Source organism: Tauraco erythrolophus, chromosome W, assembly GCF_009769465.1.
Source record: "Tauraco erythrolophus isolate bTauEry1 chromosome W, bTauEry1.pri, whole genome shotgun sequence".
NCBI classification, from domain to species: domain Eukaryota; kingdom Metazoa; phylum Chordata; class Aves; order Musophagiformes; family Musophagidae; genus Tauraco; species Tauraco erythrolophus.
The window spans coordinates 24,885,258-24,902,528 of record NC_141497.1 but is presented as its reverse complement, the minus strand read 5'-3'; the positions used below and the strand labels follow the sequence as shown (position 1 = coordinate 24,902,528).

The following is a 17,271-nucleotide window of genomic DNA, read 5'->3' as shown; positions in this document are numbered from 1 at the left end:
TCATTATATTAAGAATCATCCAGGTTAATGAAGAATGAACTTCATCAGAATCAGAACTGATTCCAAACACCCAGCAACTTCTTTGAGATCAACATCTTCAACCTGCAGACAGCGGCTGGATACACCAACTACGAGCTCCAGGCGCCACACGCAACAAAGACTACATGTCATCCGTTCTACCGACTGAGCGAATTCCACGTCATCTTTCCTGCCCTGAGAGACTACTACAACAGATGAAGACGCATTTTGGAGGGATGACCCATGGCTAAGGGAATAGTATATATGTAAGGTTTGAGCATGACGTGCATGGTATGGAATAAGGGGTGGATACTGTCCTAGTTTTAGCTGGGACAGAGGTTTTTTTTTTTAACAGCTGGAAGAGCTCCGTGTTTTGGTTTACTCAGAGGCTCACTCTGAGAAGAACGCTGATAACAAGCTGCCAAGGACTTTTCAGTGTGCCGGAGTGCAGAAGCACGGCGGGATAAGGGGGGAGCATAGCTGGGACAAGGGGGACACGATTCCCCTTGTGATTTGTGTGGAACTTAAGACTGAGGGCCAAACTGGCCAATCAGTATTCCATATCATGCAGCGTCATGCCCAGTATAAAAGCGAGGGTCAGCCGGGAAGAGGGGCTTTTTGCTCTTTTGCACTTTTGCTCTTTTGCGTTTGCTGCGCTGTTGCTCTGCTGTTTTTTTTCTTTCTTTTCTCTCTCTCTCCCTCTCTGCCCCTCTCTATTTCGGGGCCTCGCGTTCGTCCGGGATTGCAGCTTCGGGACGAGACGGGCTTCGCATACGAGGGGGTGGTGAGCATCTATACTGTGTATTAGATCATCTGTATTAAAATCATTCTTATCTCAACCCACGGGTTTCCCGTTTCTCCTTTAATTCTCTCCCTCATTCCTGGGGGTGGGGGAGGGGGGAGTGACCGGCTGTGTGTGGGAGGAAGTTTTCAACCTAACCCACGACATGAAGAGACCCAACATTTTTTTTGCACTTCTGTTGGGCTTTTAATATAGATATGCTTCAGTTAGACAAAAGTGTGGCTCGCTATTCATAATAGTCATCTTATGCTGGCTGGAAAAAGATCCTTTGCACATGTGGATCATCCACATTCATTATTGTAGGGGTTCTTTTGTAGACCTGGTACACAGACTGTTGTATTCATTTCTTACTGTAGTGCTGTTTTTACAGATCATCTAATTAACATGGCTGTATGTTAGTAGAGAAAGGGAAGTGTATATATTTTGATACCTTCATACTGACGATATTAGATACTGTGTGGTTAAGCTCTGTCTTGTTTCCTTAACTGCATGGATAAATAGCTGCTCCTAAAAATGTGTTTACTTTATCCTTATCCTAAACCTTGTTACAATGTTGATTATACTACTGCATCAGCATTCTGAAGACAAACAAGTTGTGGAATTCACTGTAACAACATATTGTGGAAAATATGATAGTAAATGAGTTTGGATAAATGTCATTACTCTCTGGTCTGGCACAGTATGGTAGTTTTTTATTCTTATGCATTTACTTTGTACCAAATTATGAGGTTTTCTGCTGGTTTTATGTTGCAATGAAATGTGTATTTGTACTGGTTTTGACTGGGATAGAGTTAAATTTCTTCATAATAGCTCATATGTGACTGTTTTGGATTTGTGATGAAAACAGTGTTGATAACACAGGGATGTCTTAGCTATTGCTGAGCAGTGCTTACACGGTGTCAAGGCCTTTTCTGCTTCTCACACTTCTTCACAAGAAGTTAGGAGAGGACACAGCTGGGACAGCTGACCTCAGCTGACTAAAGGGTTATCCTGTGCCATATGATGATGTGCTCAGCAATAAAAGTTATGGGGAGGAAGGAGGGATATTTGGAGTTATGGCATTTGTCTTCCCAAGTAACTGTTACATGTCATGGAGCCCTGCTTTCCTGGAGATGGCTAAACACCTGCCTGCCAATGGGAAGTAGTGAATGCATTCCTTATTTTGCTTTGCTTGTGTGCACAGCTTTTGCTTTACCTATTAAACTGTCTTTATCTCACCCCATGAGTTGTCTCACTTTTACCCTTCTGATTCTCTACCCCATCCCACTGCGAAGAAGGGAGTGAGCGACTGTGTGGGGCTTGGCTGCTGGTTGGGGTTAAACCATGACAGTATTCTTAAGAATAATTAACCAGAAAAACACAGAGCAGGAAGCAACTGCCTACATAATTCCTCTGCAGAAAAGAGTCTAGAGGTTATAGCTGTTAAATGAGTCAACACTGTTAAATTGTAATTTTCCTGTATGGATTTTCTAACAGAAATGGGAATATAACTTGCAAGATGTGAAATTTATCCTTTTGTTCTAAGTATGGATAAGAATTCGTATGGAATATTGTGGCCAGTTTTAAACCCTACAGTTACAGAAAGATACGGTTGGATTTGAAAACCCAGAGAGTGGTGGGAATGATTAGATTAGAAAACACAACCCTCAAGGAAAGATTAGCTGTACTGCAACCCTTTATTCTGAGGAGAACAACAATCTGTTTGCCATGTCCATGATGGACAAGACAATGAAGAATACGATAGTAAAGCACTGAAATAGATTTCTTAAAGAAAGCTATGGAGTCTTTATCACTGGGGACCTCTGAGAACAGGATGTAATATGTCCAAGAAGAAAGGATACTGCTCCTTTCAGTGCCTGCACAAGTGTGGACTGAATTAACATAATGTGTTATTGCATCTTCAGCATGTCCGCAATGGATGGTTTCAATGGTATGTGGATTTATTGTCATGAGTACATGCCTGACTGAAATGACAGTATAGTCTTTAAGTGGAAGCCAATTTTTATTTTTGTCAGCTATATAGTTAGTGATTTAGATATGAAACACTTCAATTGTATGGAAAAAGAATGACTTGATTTCCCATCTTTGGATAAAAAGAAAGTTGAGATAACTTAGTGAAGTGTTTCTAGGTTGTATAAAGCAAAACATATTGTGCAAGTAGATTAATATAATAAATGTGAGCAAAATAGTTCTTCCTTAAATTATTTAAAAAAATAGTTCAGTATTCAATTAAATAACTATATAATATTAACTTCTGTTTAGTTCAAAGAAGAAATCTCTAAGCATTTCAAGTCCCACACTGATCAACTTGTTTTGATATTTGCTGGAAAAATTTTAAAAGATCAAGATACTTTGATCCAGCATGGGATTCACGATGGACTCACTGTTCACCTGGTCATCAAAACGCAAAACAGGTAACCTGACTGATGAGCAATCTTCTTTTTACCTCTAAGTAGTAAAAATATTCTTAATTCCTAGTGTGATAACTTTCTGTTGGGCAAACCTAGGTTTGACTAAAATGCATTCAGAAGCAGTACAAATAGTCCTGCTATTGAACAAGAAAAGCAACCCAAATTCTGTAAGGTTGTGTCCCTAGATATCACACATACGCTTTTTGAAAGTTAATGTTATCTTCTAAACTGAGCCATTACTATTAAATCATGTGAATCAACTCCTTAGTTACAGTTCACAGAATCACAGAATGTTAGGGATTGGAAGGGACCTCAAAGGATCATCTAGTCCAATCCCCCTGCTGGAGCAGGACCACCTAGATTAGATCACACAAGAACGCATCCAGGCGGGTTTTGAACATCTCCAGAGAAGGAGACTCCACAACCTCTCTGGGCAGCCTGTTCCAGTGTTCTGTTACCCTTACTGGGAAGAAGTTCTTCCTCATGTTTAAGCAGAACCTCCTATGTTATAGCTTATATCCATTTCCCCTTGTCCTATCATTGGATGCCAGTGAGAAGAGCCTGGCTCCATCCTCATGACAGTCACCCTTTACATATTTATAAACATTAATGAGGTCCTCCCTCAGTCTCCTCTTCTCCAAGCTAAAGAGAGCCAGCTCCCTCAGCCTTTCCTCATAAGGGAGATGCTCCCCACCCTTAATCATCTTTGTGGCCCTGCTCTGGACTCTCTCAAGCAGTTCCTTGTCCTTCTTGAACTGAGGGGCTCAGAACTGGACACAATATTCCAGATGCGGCCTCACCAGGGCAGAGTAGAGGGGGAGGAGAACCTCTCTTGACCTACTAACCACACCCCTTCTAATACATCCCAGGATGCCATTGGCCTTCTTGGCCACAAGGGCACATTGCTGGCTCATGGTCATCCTGCTGTCCACCAGGACCCCCAGGTCCCTTTCCCCTGTGCTATTCCCCAACAGTTCAGTCCTCAACTTGTACCGGTACATGGGGTTGTTTTTACCCAGATGCAAGACTCTACACTTGCCCTTGTTGTATTTCATTAAATTTTTCCTCACCCAACTCTCCAGCCTGTCCAGGTCTCTCTGAATGGCCGTACAGCCTTCAGGTGTGTCAGCCACTCCTCCCAGTTTAGTGTCATCAGCAAACTTGCTGACCATGCACTCTATTCCCTCATCCAAGTCATTGATGAATATGTTGAACAATACAGGTCCCAGTACCGACCCTTGAGGGACTCCACTGGATACAGGCCTCCAACTGGACTCTGTCCCATTGACCACTACTCTCTGGCTTCTATCCTTCAGCCACTTCATAATCTACCTCACTCTCCGATCATCCAGACCACACTTCCTCAGTTTAGCTGTGAGGATGCCGTGGGAGACTGTGTCAAATGCTTTACTGAAGTCAAGATAGACCACATCCACTGCTCTACCATCATCCACCCACTGGGTGATGTCCTCATAAAAGGCTATCAGGTTTGTCAAGCACGACTTCCCCTTAGTGAAGCCATGTTGACTGCCCCTAATGACCCTCTTATCCTTGATATGCCTAGAGACAGCACCAAGGATAAGTTGTTCCATTATCTTTCCAGGGATGGGAGGTGAGGCTGACCGGTCTACAGTTACCTGGGTCTTCCTTCTTGCTCTTTTTGAAGACCAGAGTGACATTTGCTTTCCTCCAGTCCTCAGGCACCTCTCCCATTCCCCATGATTTAGCAAAGATGATGGCGAGTGGCCTGGCAATGACATCTGCCAGCTCCCTCAGCACCCGTGGGTGCATCCCATCAGGACCCATGGACTTATGGATGGCCAGGTTGCTTAACTGGTCCCTAACCAAGTCCTCATCAACCAGGGGTAGACTCCTCCTCTATCCTGACTTCCTCAAGAGCCTCAGGGTTCCCGGGGCTCATCAGGATAGCCTCCTGCAGTATAGACTGAGGCAAAGAAGGCATTCAGTAACTCTGCCGCCTTCTTATCCTCTGTCACCAGGGCACCCTCCTCATTCACCAGTGGGCCTACATTGCCTCTAGTGTTAGTTTTATCTGCAATGTATTTGAAGAAGCCCTTTCTGTTGTCCTTGACCTTTCTTGCAAGGTTTAATTCCAAGGAGGTCTTAGCTTTCCTAGTTGCCTCCCTACATCCTCTGACAGCAGACCTATATTCCTCCCAAGTGGCCTGCCCTTCCTTGCATGATCTGTACACTCTCTTTTTCCACTTGAGTTTGCCCAACAGTTCCCCATTTAACCATGCAGGTCTCTTGGTGCCCTTTCTTGACTTCCTATCTTTTGGGTTGCACAGGTCTTGAGCTCGGAAGAAGAGGTCATAGAATCATAGAATGGTTAGGGTTGGAAGGGACCTCAAAGATCATCTAGTTCCAACCCCCCTGCCATGGGCAGGGAAATCCTCCACTACACCAGGTTGCCCAAAGCCTCATCCAACCTGGCCTTGAACACCTCCAGGGATGGGGCATCCACAACTTCTCTGGGCAACCTGTTCCAGTACCTCACCACCCTCAATGTAAAGAATTTCTTTCTTATATCTAACCTAAATCTGCCCTCTTTCAGTATAAATCCATTGCCCCTTGTCCTATCACTACACGCCCTTGTAAAAAGTCCCTCTCCAGCTTTCCTGTAGGCCCCCTTTAGGTACTGGAAAGCTGCTATAAGATCATCTCGGAGCCTTCTCTTCTCCAGGCTGAACAGCCCCAACTCTCTCAGCCTGTCTTCATAGCAGAGGTGCTCCAGCCCTCGGATCATCTTCGTGGCCCTCCTCAGGACTCGTTCCAGTAGCTCCATGTCCTTCTTGTGTTGGGGACTCCAGAGCTGAACACAGTATTCCAGGTGGGGTCTCAGGAGAGCTGAGTAGAGGGGCAGAATCACTTCCCTCGACCTGCTGGCCATGCTCCTTTTGATACAGCCCAGGATACCGTTGGCTTTCTGGGCTGCTAGCGCACAGGTCCTTAAAGGCTAATGAACTGTCTTGAGCCCCTTTACCTTCCAGTTCTCTGTCCCATGGTATTTCTCCTAGCAATTGGTGCAGAATAACAGTCTGAAGACAATCTGAACAGTCCTTGATCTATTTCACTGCATGGTAGCACCCATGCTTATGCCCCTGCAGTAGGCAGGTGTAGTGAGTATACATATTGGGCAAGCAGCCTTTAGTGCTTGTGCTAGTTTATGGTGGCATTAACTTTGTGTAACTACATTGTTACCATGGTCTTACAGTCTTAAAGACTATTGAAATTCTGATATTAGTCTTGTGATGAAATAAGACTTTAACTTAATTTGATGCTCAGTGAGATGTCCTACTCAAGGTGTGATATGGAATAAATCCTGTATTATAGATCTTGCTAGCCTTCTCTTCTTTAAGCCCCAGACATGGAATTAGTACTGTTTGAGAGGGTAGGAGTACATCAGGATCCCTAAAGCAAGGTAAAGGACTGAGGAAGCAATTCATTGACAGGCATCCCAGGGATAGGATGAAAAGGTGATAACGGTTGCAGCAATGCCCATACGTTTTCTTAACGTTAGAAACTACTGTTCTGAAGAAGTAATGAGATTATAGATGTCTGAGAATCACAGTATGGTTGAGGTTGGAAGGGATCTCTGCATGTCATCTGGTCCAATACCCCTGCTCAAGCAGGGCCACCTAGAGCCAGTTGCCTGGAACCATGTCCAGATGGCTTTTGAACATCTCCAAGGAGGGAGACTCCACAACCTCCCTGGGCAACCTGTTCCAGTGCTCAGTCAACCTCACAGTAAACAAGTCTTTCCTTATGATGAGACAAGAACCTCCTGTGTTTCAATTTGTGCGAGTTGCCTCTGATCCTGTCACTGGGCACTACTGACAAGCTCCAAGCCTGGCTTCGTCTTCTTTGCATCCTCCCTTCAGGTGTTTATATACACTGATGAGATCTCCCCTGAGCCTTCTCTTCTCCAGGCTAAATAGTCCCAGCTCTCTCAGCCTTTCCTCATATGAAAGATGCTCCAGTCCTTTCATCATCTCTGTGGGCCTTCATTGGACTCCCTCTAGTATGTCCATGTTTCTCTTGTACTGGATAGCCCAGAACTGGATACAAGACTCCCAGATGTGGCCTCACCAATGCTGAATCACGTCTCTCAACCTGCTGGCAACACTCCTCCTAATGCAGCCCAGGATACCATTCGCCACCTTTGCTGCAAGGGCACATTGCTGGCTCATGTTCAACTTGGTGTCCACTAGGACCTCCAGGGCCTTTTCTGCCACGCTGCTTTCCAGCTGAGTGGCCCCTATCTTATATTGGTGCCTGGAGTTGTTTCTTCCCAGGTGCAGGACTTTGCACCACTTCCCCTTGTTGAACTTCACGAGGTTCCTGTCAGCCCATTTCTGCAGCCTGTTAAGTTCCCTCTGGATGGCAGCATGGCCTTTGGCATATCAGCTACTTCTCCCAGTTCTGAGTGAGTCATCAGGAAGTTTGCTGAGGGTATACTCTACTCCATCATCCAGATCATTAATGAAGATGTTAAACAGGATTGGACCCAGTATTAACCCCTGGGGTACAATGCTGGCTCCTGACTTCCAGCTAGACTTTGTTCTACCTATCACCACCCTCTGGATCTGGCCACTCAGTCAGTTTTTCATTCTCCTCATCCAGCCCCTACCTCATCAGCTTCTCTATGAGGATGCTATGGGAGACACTGTCAAAAGCCTTCCTGAAGTCCAGGTAGACAATATTCACTGCTCTCCCCTCATCTACAGGGCCAGTCATTTCATCGCAGAAGGTTATCAAGTTGGTCAAGCATGACTTCCCTTTGGTGAAGTGTTAATGTTTAGCCTGTATCTGGGGCTAAGCAATAGCCAGCTGTTCTATTACCCAGTGACTGCTCCCCACTTGAGGAGGGGAATCGGAATAAGGAAGGAAGACTCGCGGGTTGAGATAAGAACTATTTTTAATAATTAAAATAAAAAGGGAAAATAATAATGATAATAATAATAATATATACAGACAAGTGATGTACGATGCAGCTGCTCACCACCCCATGGCCAATGTCCAGCCCGTTCCTGGTTAGCTATCCCAGAGCAGGAAAGTCTCAAAACTGCAATCCTGGAAGAGAGAGAGTAGGCCTTGGAGAGCAGAATGATGAGTGAGACCCTCCAGGGACAGCGACCATTGAGGAAGAGAGAGAGAGAGTGTGAGAGTGAGCCCGTCCTCCACAAACTTTCCAATTTATAGTGAGCATGATGTTACATGGTATGGAATACCCATTTGCCAATTTTGGTGTCAGTCACCCTGACCGCACTCCCTGCCAGATTCTTGGACATCAAGGTCATTAGTAGAAACCAAGTTGAAAAGTCCTTGAGCACTATAGATACCTGCATAACACATCTGGCTACAAACTAAAACAAAGTGTCTTATCAACTTTGTTCTCACCAAATCGGGTGCTGCAATTGTCTTAAAAATGCGGCTTACTTTAGAAATGTAACTTCTCTGAACAGAAAATTGATTCTGTGATTCTATCCCAGCGAAACCAGGACATGAAGCCATGCTGACTGTTCCTGATGTCTGTCTTGTCCTTCCCGTGCCTGGAAATGATTTCCAGGATTAGCTGCTCCATCACCTTCCTAGGGATTGAGGTGAGGCTGACTGGCCTGTATTTCCTTGGGTCTTTGTCCTTGCCCTTCCTGAAGATAGGAGTGACATTTGCTTTCCTCCAGTTTTTGGCCACTTCTCCCAGTCACCATGATCAATCGAAGATTATCGAGAGTGGCCTTGCAGTGACATCAGCCAGCTCCTTCAGCACTTGTGGGTGCATCTCATCAGGGCCTATGGACTTATATATGTTCAGATTGCTAAAGTATTCCCTGATCTGACCTTGTTCCACCAAGGGTACATCTTCCTTGCTCCAGCCTTTTCCCCTGGTCTCAGGGGCCTGGGATTCCTGAAAGCTAGTCTTGCTAGTAAAGACTGAGGCAAAGAAGGCATTCAGTACCTCAGCCTTTTCTGTGTCCTGTGTAACCAGGTCCCCTGTCTCATTCTGCAGCGGTCCCATATTTTCCCTAGTCATCTTTTTGTCACCTATGTACTTATAGAAGCCCTTCTTGTTGTCTTTAACATCCCTTGCCAAATTCAATTCTCTTTGGGCTTTGTCTTTCCTAACTCTGTTTAAGAAAGAGAGACTTGGACAATGTCTTTGTATTCCTCCCAGGTTACCCATCCTTGCTTCCATCGTCTGTGTACTTCCTATTTGAGTTTGACCAGGAAGACATCTAGAGATAATAGTGTAGTAATGACATTTAATACAGGAACAGTATCATACATGAGAATCTTAATTTCCTTTTTTTTTTTTTTTTAAAACAAATAAAAACTCCTCCACAAACACACAACTATGTTAAATACCAGACCTTGTGTACTGGGTCCGGCTCAGATGGAATTTTACTTTCTTCATAGCAGCCTGTATGGTGCGGTGTTTTGGATTTTTTGACCTAACAGTGTTGATAACACACTGATGTTTTAACTATTGCTGAACAGTGCTCACACAGCATCATAGGCCTTTTCTATTTCTTGCTTTGTGCCTGCTTCCCCCTGGAGTGAGTAGGCTAGGGTTGGGAAGGGGATGCAGCTGGGACAGTTGAACCAAGCTGACCAAAGATATTGCATACTATATGATGTCATGCTAAGCAATAAAACCAGGGGGAAACTTTTCCAAAGTAGCTGTTGCTCAGAGACTGGCTAGACATTGGTCTGCTGGTGGGAGGTGGTGAGTGATTGCCTTCACATTGCTTTTCTGTTTTGTTTTTGTTTTTTTTTTTTCTTTGCTTATTAAACTGTCTTTATCTTAACCCATGAGTTTTTCTCACTTTTGCCTTTCTGATTCTCTCACCTATCCTGCCTGGGGTGAGGGGAAAAGGAGCTTGTGAGTGGGTGGGGATTTAACTGGCTGGGGTCAACCTACCACACCTTGTTCAACTTGTAATTTTTTTAACTTGCTTTTTATAGATCACAAGACCATCCAGGTCAACAAACACACACCACTGGTAGTATTGCTACCACATCAATATCAAGCAGTAATACCTCAACACCAGCTTCAATAAATAGCAACTCTTTTGGCTTGGGTAAGAATATTTCTTAGGTAACATGGTGATTATCTTGGGTATCTTGGTTTCATGTAAGTATCCCTGGAGCTTTATTCTAATGTAAATGGGACTTAAAAAAATTATAAAATTACTGATTACAAAAATCTGTGGTATTGGTTATAATAAGTTTCTGATCAGTAAGTTATCAAAGGTAAGTTGTTTCCTTAATTTTTATATACAGGCTTAATTTTTATATACATGAACTTCAGGCTCGTGCTGTTTCATCTTCAGTAGTAAAGTGCCACTGATCTCGTGTTCTGGCACTATACGTAATTAAACTCCTTCCAGTCTCCTCCTCCTTCTTAACAGTGCATTTGAATTGGCCTGAAGAGAGTATTGAAGCTGGACTCATAACATCAAGTTAAGACTTGAAAAAGAAGTAACAAAGTTACTTCTATCCTGCAAACCAGTATTTCTCGGGTTCTGAGTCTGATTGCATTATCAGTCTTTTCTTTCAGGAATAGAGACCAAAAGTCTATTGATTTAAAAATATTATCTCGTTCCATAGTTACTAGGTGTTGTTATTCATGCTTTTTCATTGTTTGCTTTCTTTTTATAAAACAAAGCAAAAAAACCCAGAAAAACTATGTTAAGCAATTGCTTTTTTTAGTTGTAAACAGTTCTCCAGACTGACTAGTACTTTCTAAAAATGTGAAACTTTTGTGTTTGCTGAACTCTGCAAAGGAGGAGAATTTAAAGCATTATTAGTTCTTGTTGCATCAGCAAAAAGAAGAGCTCTAATTTTTGTTTAGAATAGGGAATATGCATCATATTAAGAGATTCCTCGTGGTGGTGGTCTGTCTATAAATGATTATTACAAATGTATTGGAAAGTGTTGGGAATTAATCTGAGGCCCCAAAACTCAAACATCCCTTGTACTTCAGCTATAGTAAAGCAGAGGAAAAGCTGTTAGAATTGTAACAAGTTATATTTTAGATGCAGTTTGGATTTCTAGGTGTCTTGTTATGTAAAGAAGCAAACTCTTACTGGATGACTCCTTAACAGCCTTGCAAAGATAGAATTTCTGTTGAGTTTAATTATTTTGAAGTGTGGATTATGTTTATGTATTTTGTACTTAGAACCTGGATGTGAAAGTTTAATTTTATTTTTTTTTTTCTTTCCTCTTAAAGGTGACCTTGGAGCTTTGGCAGGTCTGAGTAGCCTGGGCTTAAATGCATCAAACTTTTCAGAGTTACAAAGTCAGATGCAACGACAACTTATGTCTAACCCAGAAACGATGGTTCAGATAATGGAAAATCCGTTTGTTCAGAGCATGCTTTCAAATCCTGACCTGATGAGGCAGTTAATTATGGCTAACCCTCAAATGCAGCAACTGATACAGAGAAATCCAGAAATCAGTCACATGCTGAATAATCCAGATATTATGAGACAGGTATGTAGAAAGATCTCTAAGTTCATGACCTTTGATTATACTGTAACTGCGAACAAAAGAGCAAGAGTTGGACATGCTTAAATGAGTGCTGAAATATTGTTGAGGAATTTAGGCTTGTTAGAAAATCTATAAAAGGTCACTATAGGAAACTGATGTTTTTATTTCTAGCTGCTGGTGTCTGGAATAAGCTGATTTAAAACAAAACAAAAACAACAAAAAAAACCCAGCATAATTTTGAAAGATGCTGAAGACTGTATAATCATATCTTCTGAGTTTAGAGTTGGATGCCACTTGAAATCTTCTGCTTAGTCAACAGTTAGTTTACTATAAAGTAATACTCAAAAATCCTGCTTGTTTCCAGTTTATGTAACTGTGGGTGCTTCTGATTGCTTCTAAAGTTATGTGTTATGTAAGGTATGCCTTATGTGGCAGAGGGCATCAAGAAACAAATGGAGACTTTGGAAAATTAAGGTATTTATTTTTCAAGTTCATGTTATAAACTGCATGCTATACTGATGTTAGAAATGGTAGAAATATATTGTGTTGAGAAGAGACAAGAAGGAACAGGATGGTACATTAAAGGTGTGTTTTTTTTCTTCTGTTTAGTCAATGCTTTCTGACTCAGCCAGCATACTTAGAGTTGTGGCAGAACGTTGGCTAAATATCGAACTTTATTGACTCCCCTCCCACTGAGCTGACATCTTGATTTGGCTTTAATCCTAATTTCAAATGGAGTTAGACATTAGTAACTGAGATGCTGTTAAATGCGGATGTTTTCACTTTAGAATGGATTTTTTTATTAATACAAACTAAATGTTCTACTTGATTAGACACTAGAACTTGCTAGAAACCCTGCAATGATGCAGGAAATGATGCGAAACCAAGACCGAGCCTTGAGCAACCTTGAAAGTATACCAGGTGGCTATAATGCCTTGCGACGTATGTACACAGATATTCAGGAGCCAATGCTGAATGCAGCACAGGAACAGGTGAGAAAAGATTGTGGGGGCCACTGAAAGTAAATGGGTGTGTTTGATTGTTTTGTTTTCAAAAATGAAAGATAAATAATGTAACTTTTCAAATGTATACTTGACAAAACTTAATTTTCTTGAAGCTTGAAGTCAATGCGTGGCTTGTTTCTATGGTCTTTAAACATGCCATTTTTAGCAGACTTAAAAATAGTTGACTAATAGATGATATGTGTTTGTTTCTCTTTCTGTAGTTTGGAGGTAACCCATTTGCTTCCTTAGTAAGCAATGCATCATCAGGAGGGGACAGTCAGCCATCTCGTACAGAAAATAGAAATCCTTTACCAAATCCCTGGGCTCCTCAGTCCAGCTTTCAGAGTTCCACAAGTACCAGCACCAGTGGTGAGAGCAGTGGCAGTAGTAATGTTGGAAGCAGCACCTCTGCCAATACAGGACAGAGCTCAACTATACCAAATTTGGGACCTGCACTAGGAGGTGTGTCTGTTACTTGCAAATATTCAGGAGTTTGCTGAAATGATTCTGTTATTAGACAGAGATGTTTGAATCAAAGTTTGTATTGTTGTTTATTCCCATAGAACATTTGACTAGTATCAAAGTCCTCTGTAGAAAAACAAACATGAAAAGTAAACCAAGAGCGCTAACAATAGAATCATAGAATGGTTTGGGTTGGAAAGGACGTCAAAGATCATCTAGTTCTAGCCCCCCTGCCATGGGCAGGGAAACCTTCCACTACACCAGGTTGCTCAAAGCCTCATCCAACCTGTCCTTGAACACTTCCAGGGATGGGGCATCTACAACTTCTCTGGGCAATCTGTTCCAGTGCCTCACCACCCTCTGAGTGAAAAATTTCTTCCTTATATCTAATCTAAATCTGCCCTCTTTCAGTTTAAAGCCATTGCCCCTTGTCTTATCACTACATGCCCTTGTAAAAAGTCCCTCTCCAGCTTTCCTGTAGGCCCCCTTTAAGTACTGGAAGGCTGCTATAAGATCACCCCGGAGCCTTCTCTTCTCCAGGCTGAACAGCCCCAACTCTCTCAGCCTGTCTTCATAGCAGAGGTGCTCCAGCCCTCGGATCATCTTTGTGGCCCTCCTCTGGACCCGCTCCAGCAGCTCCAGTACTTGTGTACTGCCTTAAAATAACAAAAGTAGGGAATCTGTAGATGAATGATATTTTTTTTTTCTGTTTGGAGACAAACAGGAAAACCGCTAATAACATAGATACTTAGTGGGACTGCTTGTTGGATACGACCTCTGGCTTAACTTGTTTCTAAGGCAGATTCATCTATGTAAGCAGAACCACGTTGAGATGTATTTAAGGGGCTAAAGCTCATTTAAAAAAAACAACCAAACAAACAAAAAAAACACGCAAAAAACTAAAAACAAACAAACCAACCCCAACAAAACCAAAACCACACAGTTGTATCCCAGTTCTAGACAGTCTAAATAATTTGATTATAGTAAAGATTTTTTGCTAAAGCGACCTTTTACTTTTTTTTTTTTAAAGTTGGTATGTTCAACATGCCAGGAATGCAGAGCTTGTTACAGCAGATAACAGAAAATCCACAACTTATGCAAAATATGTTGTCTGCACCCTATACGAGAAGCATGATGCAATCATTGAGCCAGAATCCTGATCTTGCAGTACAGGTAAATGCTTTTGGTGTAGCAATGTGTTGAGTGCGCTGAAGTGAAAAAATGAATTCAATTTATGATACAGTTATATTTGCACTACAGAGTAATTGTGCTGACTTCTCAACAGTAACTTGTCTGTTCTGAATGGTCCAGTTTTTAAAGTATGTTAATGCTGGACTTATTGAAATTATTATCTAGTTACCTTTAGCAATCTGTTGCAGTAAGTTTCTTCAATTTGTAGTTGGACATCATGTCAGGCATTCTCTTGTAACAACTTGTAAGTTCGTATGTGGCCTAGCATAAGAACCAGTTAAACAAAACAAATGCTTTGATTATAAATTAAGGTAGATACGCTAGTAAATAAATACCCACTCTAGCTTGGGAGGACAGAACTGGAGGGGAAGGAGTTGGTGCCATATCTAGCTGTTATTCTGGTTTTCATTTCTCATCTGTGGTCTATCTTTTGTATATTAAACACTTAATTGGAAAATATCCCAGGCCTTTTGCAGATGATGTTTACAGGGAAACCATCACATCTGTAGTGGAGGCAGACCAGAAAAGGCTTTTCTTCTTACATAAATGAGGTTGCTTTGGCAAGGATCTGGCAAGGATTTACTTGAAGTTTAACACCTGCCCCCCAACCCCACCAAAAAAAACCCCAACCCACAATAAAAAACACACCAAGAAATACCAAACAAAAAATCCAAACCCAACTCCACACCACCAATGATTTCAGTCAATTCTCAGGCTGTTGGTTCATTATTTCAGAACAAGTTTTGGCCAAAGGAGAAGTGAGAGAGAACTACTTCGTGGTTATCATATACTGTTATCTCATTCTCTGATTCATGTATGGTAAATAGTTGTCTTAAAATCCACTCTAGCATTTATTTTTTGATGATCTGCTTGATCTATGATGTTAAATGTTATTGTCCCATAGATGATGTTGAATAATCCTTTATTTGCTGGAAATCCCCAACTTCAGGAGCAAATGAGACAACAGCTTCCTCCTTTCCTTCAACAAGTAAGATGAGATAACTAAGTGTTGTTAATAAATATCTGAAATTCAGTGAGCAATTTGTGCAATAAACTGGTGCCTTTCCTTGATTTCACTTAAAGCTAGATAGTTATGTGTATTCTCATTAGCTTTAGACACTGAGTTGCATCGTCCCTTGATAATTAAATACTTGATTTATCTCTCCATCTCTTTCAAAAGTTAAGTCTGGCTTTTAGTGGATGTTTTTGTCTGTGACTAGCACAGCTGCTTCGATTTGCTGTTGTGTCTTTGCTTAGAAGGAATTACTTGTTCTTACTGCGCACTAGCCAGAGACAACCTGTTTCCTACATGATTTCTTTTGCAAATTAAAGAAAAAAGATTATTGCTTTTCCTGCTACTAAGATAAGCTTTTACAGTATTTTTCTTATACCTCCTTCACCCTGCCCTGATTATTTGGGGTAAAGAGACCTTACAGCTTGCCTTGAAAGAGGCAAGTCATAAGCTAATTCAAAAGAAGTGGAGTGGATTCTGAAGATATTTGCCTGTAAAGATTGCCTTATCACCAACTTTCTCCTCTTACACCACTGTGGTTGCAGCCCTGGCGTTTGCTTTGTCTTAACTGTAACAGTGTATACTAGGACTGTGTCCTTTAAATAGGACTAAGCAAAACTTTCAGGAACTAAAAATTTAATCTAGTGCATGAGTTCCATCATTAGGCAGTCCTTGCAAATCAAAGTAAATGTGTTTCCAGGATCTCATTGCACGTAGGCAGTGTTATGAGTAAAATAAATAACAACATGAATTTCATGCCATTAATGATTGCCCAATGCTCCAGTCTATCTCAATCCCTCTGCAAGGCCTCTTGTCCCTCAAGAGAGTCAACAGCACCTCCCGTTTTAGTATCATCAACAAACTTGCTAATGGTGCATTCAGCTCCTGCATCCAGATCCTTGATAAAAACATTGAACAGAGCTGGCCCTAGAATTGAGCCCTGAGGAATATGGGTGGTGACTGGCCGCCAGCCAGATATAGCCCCGTTCACTATACAACCCTTTGAGCCCTGTCGTTTGGCCAGTTCTTCGTCCAGTGCACCATGTACCTGCTCATCTCACAGTTGGACAACTTGTCCAGAAGGATGCTGTGAGGGACAGTATCAAAAGCCTTCCTAAAATCCAGAAGAAATATATTCACCACCTTCCCTTCATCCACTAGATTAGTGACCTTATCATGGAAGGGTATCAAATTAGTTAGACAGGACTCTCCCTTTGTGAACCCATGTTGACTGTGCCTGATGATTGCATTGTCCTTTAAATGTATTTCAATAGCACCCAGTATGATCTTCTCCATAATTTTTCCAGGTACTGAGGTGAGATTAATAGGTCTGTAGTTCCCTGGGTCTCCCCTTGTGCCTTTCTTGTAAATAGGAGTAAGGCTGATTAGCTTCCAGTCAGTGGGGACTTCCCCAGACTCTCAAGACCATTGGTAGATGATTGAGAGGGGTCCTGCTGTAACATCTGCTAGCTCCTTCAGTATTCTGGGATGAATCTCATTAGGCCCCATGGACTTATGAACATTCAACTGATAGAACTGATCCTTTACAATTTGAGTGTCCACAAATGAAAAGTCACTTACTGCACTTGTGGTCCTCCAACTCAGAGGACTGGGCAGCCCAAGATCTATCAGTATTATTAAAGACTGAGGCAAAAAAAGCATTGAATGCTTCTGCTTTCTCTTCATCCCTATTTGTCAGGTGACTATCTTCAACAAGTATTGGTCCAATGTTTTCCTTAGACCTCCTCTTGCTATTAACATACTTAAAAAAAACCCTTTCTTATTGTCAGATACATCACTGGCCAGTTTCAACTTCAACTGAGCTTTGGCCTTTTGTGTCTTCTCCCTGTGTATAAG

The 17,271-nt window shown here is 42.0% G+C and overlaps 2 protein-coding genes across 5 annotated transcripts in view; both read left to right on the top strand.

Moving 5' to 3' along the window:
* The window catches only part of LOC147526264 (E3 ubiquitin-protein ligase TRIM11-like), a 346,932-nt gene that overhangs the window by 120,290 nt on the left and 209,371 nt on the right, over positions 1-17,271 (top strand). The gene's annotated exons all lie outside the window — the stretch shown is intronic.
* The window catches only part of LOC147526267 (ubiquilin-1-like), a 45,804-nt gene that overhangs the window by 16,224 nt on the left and 12,309 nt on the right, over positions 1-17,271 (top strand). For 2 of the 4 annotated variants that reach the window (XM_086630230.1, XM_086630229.1), the window contains exons 2-8: positions 3,083-3,234; positions 10,219-10,334; positions 11,486-11,748; positions 12,579-12,737; positions 12,971-13,211; positions 14,242-14,384; positions 15,307-15,390. In XM_086630230.1, the coding sequence (XP_086486356.1) occupies positions 3,083-3,234; positions 10,219-10,334; positions 11,486-11,748; positions 12,579-12,737; positions 12,971-13,211; positions 14,242-14,384; positions 15,307-15,390 (1,158 nt within the window). The remainder of the gene's footprint in view (positions 1-3,082; positions 3,235-10,218; positions 10,335-11,485; positions 11,749-12,578; positions 12,738-12,970; positions 13,212-14,241; positions 14,385-15,306; positions 15,391-17,271) is intronic. The other 2 variants (XM_086630232.1, XM_086630231.1) reach the window with 1 other exon arrangement.